Source organism: Echinops telfairi, unplaced genomic scaffold (assembly GCF_000313985.2).
Source record: "Echinops telfairi isolate 266 unplaced genomic scaffold, ASM31398v2 ScPeMD7_5592;HRSCAF=6446, whole genome shotgun sequence".
Taxonomy (NCBI): Eukaryota; Metazoa; Chordata; class Mammalia; order Afrosoricida; family Tenrecidae; genus Echinops; species Echinops telfairi.
This window is the reverse complement of record NW_022109491.1, coordinates 43221581-43234759: the sequence shown is the minus strand read 5'-3', so window position 1 is coordinate 43234759 and position 13179 is coordinate 43221581. Positions and strand designations below refer to the sequence as shown.

General features: G+C 39.4%; 1 protein-coding gene across 1 annotated transcript in view; it reads right to left on the bottom strand.

Moving 5' to 3' along the window:
• LOC101653723 (mono-ADP ribosylhydrolase 2) overlaps window positions 1-13179 on the bottom strand; it is a 196159-nt gene that overhangs the window by 14487 nt on the left and 168493 nt on the right. Inside the window, exon 9 of the mRNA XM_045295173.1 lies at window positions 8462-8542. Within this exon, the coding sequence (XP_045151108.1) occupies window positions 8462-8542 (81 nt within the window). The remainder of the gene's footprint in view (window positions 1-8461; window positions 8543-13179) is intronic.

Below are 13179 nucleotides of genomic sequence, written 5' to 3'. Positions count from 1 at the left end.
AGGACATATATGAAGCTTTCCCTTTTGCACTGCATACCACATATACTTGAGGATAAGCCGAGTTTTCCAGCACATTAAAAAAAATCATTTTATTGGGGGCTCATACAACACTTATCACAATCCATTCATCCATCCATTGTGTCAAGCACTTTTGTACATTTGTTTCCCTCATCATTCTCAAAACATGTTCTTTCTACTAGAGCCCTTGGTATCAGCTCCTCATTTTCCCCTTCCTTCCTCGCTCCCACCTCCCTAATGAACCCTTGATAATTTATAAATTATTATTATTTTGTCATGTCTTACACTGTCCAATGTCTCCCTTTACCACTTTCCTGTTGTCCGTTCCCCAGAGAGGAGGTTATACGTAGATCCGTGTAATTGGTTCCCCCTTTCTATCCCACTTTTGCTGCACCCTCTCAGTCAGAAAATTTTTAATGCAGTTTTTGTGGTAAAATTTGGTGCCTTGGCTGGTATTTGGGCCAGCTCATACTTGAGTATATATTGTACAACTTTTATATTCCCTTGTTTGTCTTTGAGTATCTGTAAAACACAGATGTTGGTTGGCTCTGAATAATCCAAAATAACAAACTCACTGCCAGCAAGCCAATTTTTACTGATAGGGACCTTATATAAGCTTTTGAGTGGGTAAATCTTTATGGGTATAACAGTCTCATCTTTCTCCTGTGGAGCAGCTGGTAGATTTGATCCACTGACCTTGTGGTTATCAGCCCAATGTGTAAGCCACAGTGCCATCTGGATTCCTTTTGCTCTCAGCAATCTCTGATTATTTATTTGCACAAAACCAACAACCCTCAATTTTTTCCCTTGAAAATGGAAGCTCAGTTAGGGTAACATAGTGGCAGGTACTGGCATTCACATCTCAAAGATGGTTGGAAGAAGGAATGACATTCTATGACATCCCTTTCAGTTGTCTCCTGGACAAGGAAGGTTTTAATATCTGAACTCCACATTATCACCTGTAAACTGTATGAACTCATTCTAAACCCCGAATGTAAATTGACAAAATTCAGCAATTCTATCTAGGTGAAGTTTGCCAATTGCAATAAGGCGGTGTGTAGAATCAAATATAGGAAAGTATTCCTTTTAATTTTGTCCATCAACTCAAGACACACTAGTCCTATAAAATATTACTAATGTTATTAAAAAGAATTCAACAATAAAATAATTGTGGGAAACAAAATAATAGGACATTAGATGATACATTTCTTTACTGCTGAGACTCTGAGAACACATAACCATCTAATGTGCATGCATTTCCAAGTGAGAACTAAAGCGCAATAATTCCTATATTCATTTGATTTTATTTAAATAATATCATGTAGGCATACTATTCTACAGAACATGGCTTGTAAAGAATTAGCTATGAATCATATCAGATTGGGGCAGATTTAGTTTAACTGAACATAACTAAAATGTGCTGACTTCCTGCCCACCCCCTTATACCTCAGTGAACTTTATTTCATTGTCATTGAGAATATGAACAAAAAAATCTACCCCAATTCAGTAGTTTCTACATGTATAATTTAGTAACATTGATTACATTATTTGTGCTGTATAACTAATCTCACTCTTCTCTTTTTCAATTGTCCCTCACTAATATATACTCATTGTCCCTTAAGATTATTGATTTACTGTTGGAAATTTGATCCAAAATACGTAAGCATTCAAAGATAATTAAAAGTTAATGCTCAAGTCAGAACTGTTTTTAATAGTGAGTGCTGGGAGCACTCTATGCCTAGCCTATGCCAAGAATTTACAAAGACTCCTACCTGCCCAACCAACTGGAAGAGATCCATATCTGTGATCATTACAAAGAATTAAAAGTTACAAATAATATCATTCATGTGACATGGTGAAGATAACTAAAAAATGGTGGCATAAATACACCAACAGGGAGCTGTTAGAAATTCAACCCAGATTCAACAGAGAATGTGGAACAAGGGATATCATTGCTACTGTCAGGTAGATCTCGGCTGGAAGAAGAAAATAACAGAAATATATTTACTTATGTTTTATTGATGATGCAAAGGTATTTGCATTGATCATAACAAATTATGGATAAAATTACATAGAAGGGGATTCCAGAACCCTTAACTGTACTCAGGTAGAAAATATACATAGACCAAGAGGCAATTGTTCAAGAAACACAAGTGGGTATTGAGTGGCTTAAACTCCGGAAAGGTGTCTGTCAGGGTGGTGTCCTCTCACCGTGTCTATTTGATATGTATATGGACAGATAACCCAAGCTGGACAATATGAAGAATAATGTAGCATCAGGATTACTGAAGGTTTATTAACCACCTGAAAGTAGTAGATGACACAATTTGACGTGCTGAAAGCAAAGACAAATTGAAGCACTTACTCAGAAGATCAGACTTCAGCTGTTAGGATGAGTTTCCACTCCAACGTCAAGAAGACAAACGACCTCACAATCGGACCAATAGATCACATCGTGATAAATGGAGAAAAGATTGAGGTTGTCAAGGATTTCATTTTATTTGGATTCATAATCAATGCTCATAGAAATAGCAGTCAAGAAATGAAATGATGTTTAAAGTGTTATCAAGCAAAAATGTCACTTTGAAGAGTAAGATGCACCTGGCCCTAGCCTTTTCCACTCACCTAGTATGCACGATAAGGCTGGACCTTGAACAGGGAAGACAAGGGAATAATGACCAGGTTTGCATTGTGGTGTCTGGAGTATTCGGGACTTTCTGAGAACAAGCAACTCTGTGTTACTGGAAGTAGAGGCTGACAAAATGCTCCTAAAATGAAAATGGCGAGACTGTATCATGTACTTTAACCACATTATCAAGAGAAACCAGGCCTTAGAAATGGACATTATGCTTCGTAGAGGGTAAAGCAGAAAAGAGAAAGCCCTTTAATGGCATGGAGTAACACAGTGACTGCAACAATGGGGTCAAGCATAGGACCAATTGAGGGTGTTGTGGTGCCGTGGGCTGTGTGTTCTGTTGTGTACTGGGCTGTTGGGAGCCAGAAGTAACTTGACCACAGCTAACAACAGGGTCAGTTGGTACCAACTTGACTTCACCACTGTACAGTAAATTCAGTATCAATACCAATCTTCTCTACCTTTTTGTTATCAATAATGACATCTTTATATTTCATATATATCATCAGATAATTTTGTTCTTGCTTTTTATATATTTGCTATTTAAAAAACGGATGGATGAAGTTTTCCAGCATGAATACTGTATTACTAGTCCTTGAGCTTCTCCAAGTATTTTTATCTTGTTAGGATCTTTCGATCTTTGTATAGTTTTGAATTATACTCACATACCTTTCCTATTTCCTGTTACAGAGTCCTCATTACTAGGTCAGTCTGGTGAATATGAATTCTTTTAGTTTCTGCTTGTTTGGGCAAGCAGCTTAATTTCACCTTCATTCTTGAAGGATAATTTTTCATAGTATAGTATTCTTAGTTGGTATTATTTTTCTTTCCTTATTATAAATGCAGTTCATCCCCAGGTTATGCACATCTGTCTTATAGATAATACATACTTGGCTTATTAATGTTATATAAATGTGTCATCACTTTGAAATAATTGAACCAATACCTTAAATGCAACAATTCTCTATCATTATATTCCTGTGTTGCACATGAAACTGTTAAATCATTGAAAAATCTTCAAGCCTTTTCTTTCAGTGAAGTAATGCTAAATTAGAACCAGATGCACCACATTCGATTTGCCAGAAAATTGAACTTAAAGATATGCTTAGAAATAAACTTCATTTGTAACCCAGAGACTGCCTTTATATCATCCCATTGTCTTCTGGCCTACAATGTTTCTAAGGAAAAATCAGCATTTAATATTTTGGGGGATCCCTTGTAGAAGATGGTTTACAACACACTCAATGCTTTTAGGATTCTTTTCTTTAATTTTTTGAGAGTCTAACACTGATGTACAGAAATCCCTGCAGCATTATCACTAAATACTTGGTTGCTAATCCAAAGGTCAGCAGTTCAAACCCTCAAGCCACCTCTTGAGACAAAGATGTGGGTCTCTGCTTAAAGATTTACAACTTTGTATGCAGCAGTTCCATCCTGTCCTATGGGGTTTCAGTGACTCAAAATTCACCTCAATAAAAGTGTGCATGGCACTTGATGTGTCTTTGTGTACATTTCCTTGGGTTTGTGGTTCGGGTTCTTTGAACTTCTTGGATTTGTTGTTTATGTCCTTAAATTGATTGGAACTTTTTTCTGTCATATTTCATATATTCTATCTTTCTCTTTCTCTGGTATCCCCATGATACATATATTCGGTCTCTTGTTGTGTCATTGTTCTATTGAACTCCCACAACGTTCTTTAGCTTCCATTCTAGCTCCTCTTCAGCATCTATTATTTTATTCAGTAATTTGAGGATTAATTCTTGTGTTAATTTTGGTAGTGTGAGGTAATCATTTCTATCATGTTTTCCTTCCAGGTACTCCCCTTTTAGTTGCAATATTCCTCTTTCTGGACCTCATTTTGTTTGCTCATTATTTCCCCTATTTCTTTGATCTCTTTGTGTTTTTATTTATGTTTACCATTATATTCTATTAATATAACATTGTGTTATAATATTTAATATGGTGTTATTCCAAGGTGCTTTTTTCATTCTTTGGTCTTTTGATAAACATTCAGTGACTTTGTCATATTCATTTGGATGGGCCACTGTTTCTTTGTTTTATGCGTGTCTTCTGAGTTTTTGGTGAGGAAGTAGACATTTTGGGTGGTGAAATTTTTTGTGGGGACGTAGGGTATAACTTTCTCAGTTCACCTGTATTTGGTGATTTTTCTAATATTATGTTTTCCAAGAAACTCTTAGATGGGCTGAGCTTTAAGCCATTTCTTACCACTTGTTTTCTCCCTACATGAGAGATAATGTTCTCTCCCTGATTTAATTAGGATTCAGAATTTCCATATTTTATTTTTCAACTTTCAGTCCCTCTCAAAACAAGTAGGGAAGGAAGCCTTGGGCAAAACCAAAAGGTAACACCCAACTTTGCAGGAGGTTTACCTGGGGGGGTGGGGGGAGCAATCACAGTTGGAACAGAGTCCCATGGAGGTCTGCCTTGTTGATTTCAGCCAGTGCCCATAGTACTATTAGAAGTGGGTGTAGCTCCACTCAATATATTTTCATCATTGATGGTAAGGGTAACCAGACAGACCCAAAAATATCTCCTGGGGTATCTGTCATGTTTGTTTCAGAGCCAATCTATGGAGGACATGAAGGGAAGTAGAGCATTAATTATGGGTTCAGATTACATTATGGAGATCTTCTGTCGACATTTTCAATAGCCTGGTAACCAACAATTACCAGACAGAGAAGGAGGGGGGGTGAGTTATGATTTGGATATAATGTCATAGAGGACTGGCTTGTTGCTATCAGAATCCCCACAAGTTGATTATTAGCTGTTATTTAAACCTATCAATTTTATGATCCCTAAGTCAGAACACATTCAGGCAAAGGTAAATCTATGGGATAATGGAATATCTACTATAAGAAATTATTTCAATCTATCAAGATATTTCTACTACTAGATAATTTTTTCTCAAGGTTATTATAAACTACAAATAAGATCACCTGGAGAAGAAAGGAAATTCCAGAACTCTTTATTGTGCTTACTTGGAACTTGTACATGGATCAAGAGATGGTTGTGCAAACAGGACAAGGGAAGATTGCATGGTTTAAAATCAGGAAAAGTGTGCACTGGGGTTGTATCCTATCATCATATTTATTCAGTGTGTGTGGTGAGCAAATAATTAGAGAAGCTGGATTACATGAAGAAGAATGTGGCATCAAGATTGGAGGAAGGCTTTATTAACAATACTTATTAATATCTGTGTGATATGCAGATGATAAAATTTTACTTGTTGAAAGTAAGGACTTGAAGTATTTGCTGATCATGAATTTCAGCATTTAGTCTGGATTATGACTCAGTGTAAACTCTTGACAACTGGACCAATCATGATAAATGGAGACAAGATTGAAGTTGTCATGGATTTTATCTTGCTTGGATCCTCAATCACGGAAGCAGCAGTCAAGAGATCAAAGGATGCATTGCATTGTATAAATCTGCTGCACAAGACTTCTTTATAGGATTGAAAAGCAAGGATGCTACTTTGAGGATTGAAGTGTGCAAGACCCAAGCCAGGGTATTGTCTTGTCTTGCCAGGTATTCCACTTCCTCATGTGCATGTGAAAGTTGGTCACTGAGTAAAGAAGACTCAAAATGAATAGATGCAGCTGCGTTGTGGCGCTGGTGAAGAATATTGAAAGTACCATAGATTGCTAAAAGGACCAACTGACTTTTCTCAGAAGAAGTAAGGCCAGCATGCTCCTTAGAGGCAAGGATGATAACATTTCATCTTACTTTGGAATTATGCTTGTATAATTTCCTTTTTTCAACAGTATTTTAAATTCTATACCATTGACTAAATTCATGACACCATCAACAGAATTACCTTATGCCACAGGGAAATGATTTATAATAGTCTCTATCATAAAACGGCATCTTTAAAATGAACCAGAGACAAAGAGAAACTATATATATTTTTATCTTATTATATTTATATGTATTATATCTTATTCATATGAATTCACACTAAATTCTAGCCCCAATCTAAGAACATTTATTTCTTATGACATGGCTCTGCTCAGTGCTTGTCCTCATGAAGAGATCACTGAAGAAACTGGTGTGGTGAAGAAACCAGGTTGTGCCTGCTGTCAGAAAAAATAGCATCTGGGGTATTGAAGCTTTGTCTTAAAACAAGCACCTATTTAAGTGAGGCATCAACCAAGACCACATGGAAGATACACATCATCGGTGTGATCTAAAGATTGTAAATAATAATACTCAAATACAAAAAGGGAACAGTATAAGGGTTTAAATTGTGAACCTGCTGTAGAGTAGGCTATGGATGACAGAGGAAGCCCAAAATCCATTGTGAGAGTCCCCACATGGATTAAGACTTCAGTGAATTCCTCTGACTATAATCAAGGAGTATGAATATCGTTATTATACAGAGAGCATTGTAAAGTCATTTCCCCCATTTTACTGTTTTGATTTAGTATTCTGGTATGCAGAAATATTTATTTTTAGCAAGTCCCAGTTATGTATTTGGTCTTTCTCAGTGTGTGTCTTTGTTACATTTTGTAGCCTATTTGTGCCCTGCAATAGGATCCTTCAGTTTGTCCCAATTTTTCTCACTGATGATCCTGATAGCTCTGGGATTGACATTGAGCCCTCTAATCCATCTTTAATTCACTTTTATGATTTCATTCATCACACGGGTGAGGTATGGTTCTGCTTCATTCTTCCGCAGATGGCTGCAGAGACCGCCCCCTTCCCATTTAATAACGTCTGGTCCTTTGTAAAACTACAATCCAATTTCCTGGAGGTGGACGTGTTTATTTCTGGGGGTGCTGTTCTGTCCCATTGGTCAGTGTTATCCATGACTGTGTCCGGACAGGCTGTTCTGACTACTGGGACAGTGTAATGGGTTTTGAGATCAGGGAGTGAGGGACCCCCGATTTGTTAATCTTGTAAGGAGGTCTTTGGTTCCCTCTCCATATGAAGTTGCTAATTAGTCTTTTCATTTTTTAAATTATTTTTCAGAAACTTTTTGGGACTTACTTTATCTGAGTGAACGGGTGGGGTCTAGTCTGTCAGTTGGGTTATAGCCAATGAGGCCGGCTGCTCTGCAGGAGAAAGATGAGGCTGTCTGTTTCTCTAAAGGTCTATAGAGCTGGAAAGTCTATACAGGGTTGCCATGAATCGGAATCAACTTGATGTATATATGCATTCGGCCAAGTTATCTGACCTGATACTTTGAGGTGAAATGGTTCAAGTCCACCAACAATTTTACCTTCGACCCAAGCTACCCTTTTCCTGAATCCAAGTGGAAGAATGATAGGAAGACAGTACATTTTTAAAGATTAATCCATGTTGCCTAGAACTTCCCTAGCTAATTTTCATGTCTGATTGACCTTGACCTTACCCATTGTGGCCTCACTGTTGTGAGGTTTGATTACTTGTATGTATGTGCCATTCTAAAACAGCGAGATTAAAGTATTTTTAAACCGCAATTTCTATTATGTTCCTAGTAGAAAAGAGTGTTTGCTTTTTATCTTATTTTGTTGATGCAAAGAATAAAACTGGAAAAACTGTCAGAGCCATCAAGTTGATTGGTACTCAGTAACACCGTAAGACAGAGTAGACTAACCCATGTGGGTTTCAGAATCTGTATTTCATTCACGGAATAGAAAGCTTCATAGTTCTCCCAAGGGAGCGCTGGTGTTTCCAGTTCTGACCTTGCCATTTGCAGCCCAGCTTGTAACCAATATATCACCAGGGCTCCTGATTCAGAGTCAGAGACAAGGGAAACGGGCGAGGCGGGTGTTTTCCATGAGCTTAGGTCCCTCTGAAACTTACCATCAGGGCCCGTAGCCTCTTCTGTGTCTTCCCTGGAGCCTTCACTTTTCACAGGCACGCTAGGGGTTTCCTCTGTTTGAGCTAAAAGCGAGCGAGAAGACAGATCCTGAGTAACAGAGAATTGTATCCTCTGACCTTCACGGGACTGCCACCCTGCTGTGTTTGCTTAAATTTAAAAACACTCCTGGGACTAAGCTGCTTTTGCAGGAAATATTATTGAGGAATAATAGGTTGAGTTGCTTGAACACTTTCATGCCGCCTTTTCCTAAATTCACTATAATTTGTAAGAAAATCATATACACACACATACAAATTCTCAAATTATAAATCTGGTAGCATGAAAGTAGAGAAACTTGGTTTAATCACAACAAAGTACAATTTAAAGGTGAGGACATATTTTGTGTGCTATTGGGTTCTCGTGGCTTTCTCTTTGAAGGAAAATTTGAGAAATTCTATTTTGAATTAGGCATTTCTGAAAACTAAGCCTTCCAGAGTCAGAGGTTTGTTGTTATTTAAAACAAATTGGAGCGTCCTTATGACATGGGCATCAGGGTTGTGTCCTCCCACCTTACGAATTCAGTCTGTATGCTGAGCAAATCACCAGAGAAGCTGGATTCTTTGAAGAATGTAGTTAGCGTGTTGGAAGAAAGCTTGTTAACAATCTGCGATATGCAGACTGCACAGCCTTGCTGGCTGAGAGAGAGAACCTGAAGCAGTTGCGGATGCAGGTCCAGGATTGCAGCCTGCGGCGTGGATTATAACTTAACGTATAGAAAACTAAAATCCTGATGACTGCACTGATAGGCAACATCGTGAGAAATGGAGAGCAGATGGCAGTTCTCAGGGATTCCATCGTGCTTGGATCCACAATCAATTCTCAGGGGAGCAGCAGTTAAGAGATCAAATGATATATTGTCTCAGGCAAATGCTGCACAAGACCTCTTTGGTGTGTTGAAATGCAAGCCTTCTTTGAGGACTAAGGTATGCCTCAGCTACGCTATGGTATGTTCACTTGCCTCATATGCTTGTGAAATTGGACATTAAATAAGGAAGGCTGAAGAAAACAATGCACTTTAACTATGGTGTTGCTGAAGAATATTGAAAGTAGCCTGACCTGCCTCAGGGCCATCAAGCTACATCTTACTGATAGGAACTCTCTAGGCCAGAGTAGAATGCTATGGGGCTTAGAAATTGTAAATCTTTAAAGGAGTAGAAATTCTCATCATTCTCCCAGTGGCTGGTGCTTTTTGAGGAACAAGCATCTGTTTTGGAAGAAGTACAGCTAGAACAGTGCGTCTCAGCCTTCCTAATGCCACAATTCTTTAACACAGTTCCTCATGTGGTGGTGACCCCCAACCATAAAATTATTTTCGCTACTACTTCATACTGTAATGTTGTTACTGTTATGAGTCAGAAAACCCCTATGAAAGGGTCGTTTGACCCCCCAAAGGGGTCGTGACCCACAGGTTTGAGAACCGCTGGGCTAGAATGTTCCTTGGAGACAAGGATGGCAAGACTTCATCTCATGTACTTTGGTCATATTCTCAGTGAGACCCATCCCTGGAGAAAGACCTTTTTTCAAGGTCAATGTTTTACTGTTTGCAAGAACATGTAGTGATCCAATTTTGAGAGGGGCGGTAGCTTCATAAAGGGGACTCGTGAAAAAGAGAGGATCGGTCAAGATTCTTTGGTTGCAAGTGACAGAAAAGTCAGCTCTGTAGTTGGGCAATTCTCACGCCCAAGGTTTCTAGGCTACCCTGGTTCATTGCATAGTACCTGGAATCTTCAACGCTTGCCAGTGGCCATCCAAGGCAGAGCACTGAGTCTCTACTTTGAGCAAGAGAAAAAGGAGAGTCAGAAATGGGAGGATGCGAAGGAATGTGTGGCTAACTGTCTCCATGACCAGCTACTTTCTTGGCCGTGAGACCAGAACTGGGTGGTGCCCAGCCACCATCACTAACCATTTGGATCCAAGATTTGATCCAAGAATCCTAGCCAAAAAGGGAGGAAATGCAGAACAGAATTCCCAATCCTCACGGAGTCTAGAGTTCCTGGTATCGTGGAGGCTGGATGGACCTCAGAAACGATTGCCCTGAGATCATCTTTAGTGTTAAGTCAAAAAGATCACCCGGAAGTGTTCTTAAAGCTAAACACTAGTTCAACGGAATGAGGAAAGTCTGCCTTGAGCACTGTGCTTTTAAAAGAACTATCTATAGGGGTCCATAGAAGCCCTGGTGGTGCAGTGGTTACACGTTAGGCTGCAAATTACAAGGTCAGCAAGCAGCAACTACAAGAAACCGCCAGCCACTGGATGGGAGAAAGGCCTGGCTTTCTATTCCCATAAAGAGTGATGGTTTCAAGCCCCACAGGGGCAGCGCGACCGAGTCCTATAGGATCTGAATGCATCCAAATAGACTCGACGACGGCGGTGAGTTTGGTTGTGGAGAGGTGCACAGAGGGGCAGTGACAAAGAGGAAGGCCCTCCATAAGATGAACTGACCCAGTGGCTGCAACAACGATTCTAAACAGATGAACAATCAAGAGAAGAACACAGGACCAGGCAGTGTTTCTTTCCATTGTCACTGAGAGTCGGAACCGACTTGATGACAACAACAAGAATTCTATCCGCAAGGTTTGAAGTTCAAACTCACATGCCACTCCACAAGAAAAAGATGAGGCTCTCTTCTCTTGTAAAGCTTGACAGCCTCAGAAACCACATATTAGGTTGTTATGAGTCAGAACTTCAGAAAGCATATATAGTGTGATTACTCAGGACTGTGGTTTGTGTTTTTTCATTTTATAGAACACTGGAGGTATCATGGTTAGGTATTTATGTGCTAGCCAAATGTGTATCGGTTCAAACCCACCCAGGAGTTCTATGGGAAAGCAACTGGTCTAAATCTATAAATATTAGATCTAAGACAAGCCCACGCAGAAGTTCTACATAGGTTGTGTGAGGTTGAGATGAGTTGGAATTGACTCAATTGTAACGAGAAAAAATACAGAGAAGTTAGATACTACTAAGGACAATTCGCTATCTGAAGACAAGTACATCCAGAATGAGACATCAACCTTCTATAGTCCAACTCAGTGCTCAGTTTACCCAGAGTCTATCTTCTCAGATGATCTGGAGACCCCTGGAGCAGGCCCAAAGCTGTCTGACACTAATTTTATGCTATTACTTATAGTTACAGTCAGAAGACTATGCAAATTTGTAAAAACAAATGTCACTCTGTGGATTCTCCCTAAATATTCCCCTTTCTTTCTTGGGAATAATAAGAGAGGTATAAAACATAGAAATATGCCAATACCTCATTTATTAGTGAAAACTAAAGGAATTGGCCATAAACAATGTAGAACTATCACCTAGTCACTTGGTATCCTGTTTATGGCAGTGGTAGACTGAACTTATTCTAAACAAAATGATCCAATTTGCCAATTTTCTCCCAAATTTCATATACAGTTAATATGAAATCCTGATTTTAAAAGAATGTCATTATAATTTTTGTTCTAGTAATACATGCACAATGTCAAAATTCAAAGAATTCCTCACTATCCAGCCCCACCCCTGCTAGACAGCTTTTTACAAGTTCAACTCTAGAGTTTTCTAGTGATCTCTTTCTTACCTCTTCTCTACTTTAACTCTGTCGATCAGAGACCTTAAAAATCTTGCTTAAATCTTAAAACTCAAATTCACTGCCATTGAGTGCATTATGACTAATAGTTACTCCAATTAAATGCCAAACTCTACAAGTCAGCCTCCGGCTTGAAAGCATTACTTGCTCTGGGGGCTTGAAAGTCTACTATCTGTCTCACGTTCTGGCTCTTGGTTCTTCTTCCGCGGATCCTCTGGGGTCAAAGCTAGCTCTCTTGGATCAAAACGGTTCCGTGTGCAGAGGTCTCAGGGTACAAAGGACATACTTAGCTTCTGACTTTTCTCCTGTGGTACTGAAGTGTGCTCCTTCCTGCTTCTGAGATGGCTTATTTTATACCAGCAGGATGCCAGTCACACTTATTCCTGTCAGCAATCCCTCACAAGTAAATACGATCAGTGTCTTCCCCCCACTTCTCTGACTCAGTCAGACCTAACAGCCAAAGAGCATTTGGTAGGAGTTACAAAGATTATGGCCAGAAGAGCTATATTACATAATTTACCACGGGAACCAGCACACCTGAACAGGTCCCGAGGAGTGGCTTGTGCCATTGTGGAAAATAAGGAGACAGAAGAGTGATTTCCAGGGGCTGACCTTTCCCAATGTCAGGATCAAGAGAGCGGATGTATTTTCCAGCTGGTTTATATGGCCAGGGCGCTTGCAAGCCTCCAACAGCATGTATGTCATAGGGTGGGCAGGTACTAGAGTGTGTCAACAATTTAACCATGGATGACCCTGTGCTCTCTACAGGGGAACAATCTACAATGAGTATCAGATGAAGGCATCAGACGGGAGTCAGCTGTACTTTGGGTGGGAGGGAAAAGAGAATCCGATTAGTCTTAAAGATAGGTTGCCTCTGGCTGTATAGTGAACAGCCATACAAAAGTAAAGACATCTTTAAAGTAGCACTTTTATGGGGGTTCATGTGGGGACGATTTTTAGTCTGGAGAACGTGTATTTGATGTCATCTCTCCTGGAACTGTGGAGATCTTTCTCTAGTTAGAGCCAGGCTTCCAGACTCCGGTTAGGAGCACAGACATCAGGCTGCATCATTCTCTTCCAGGT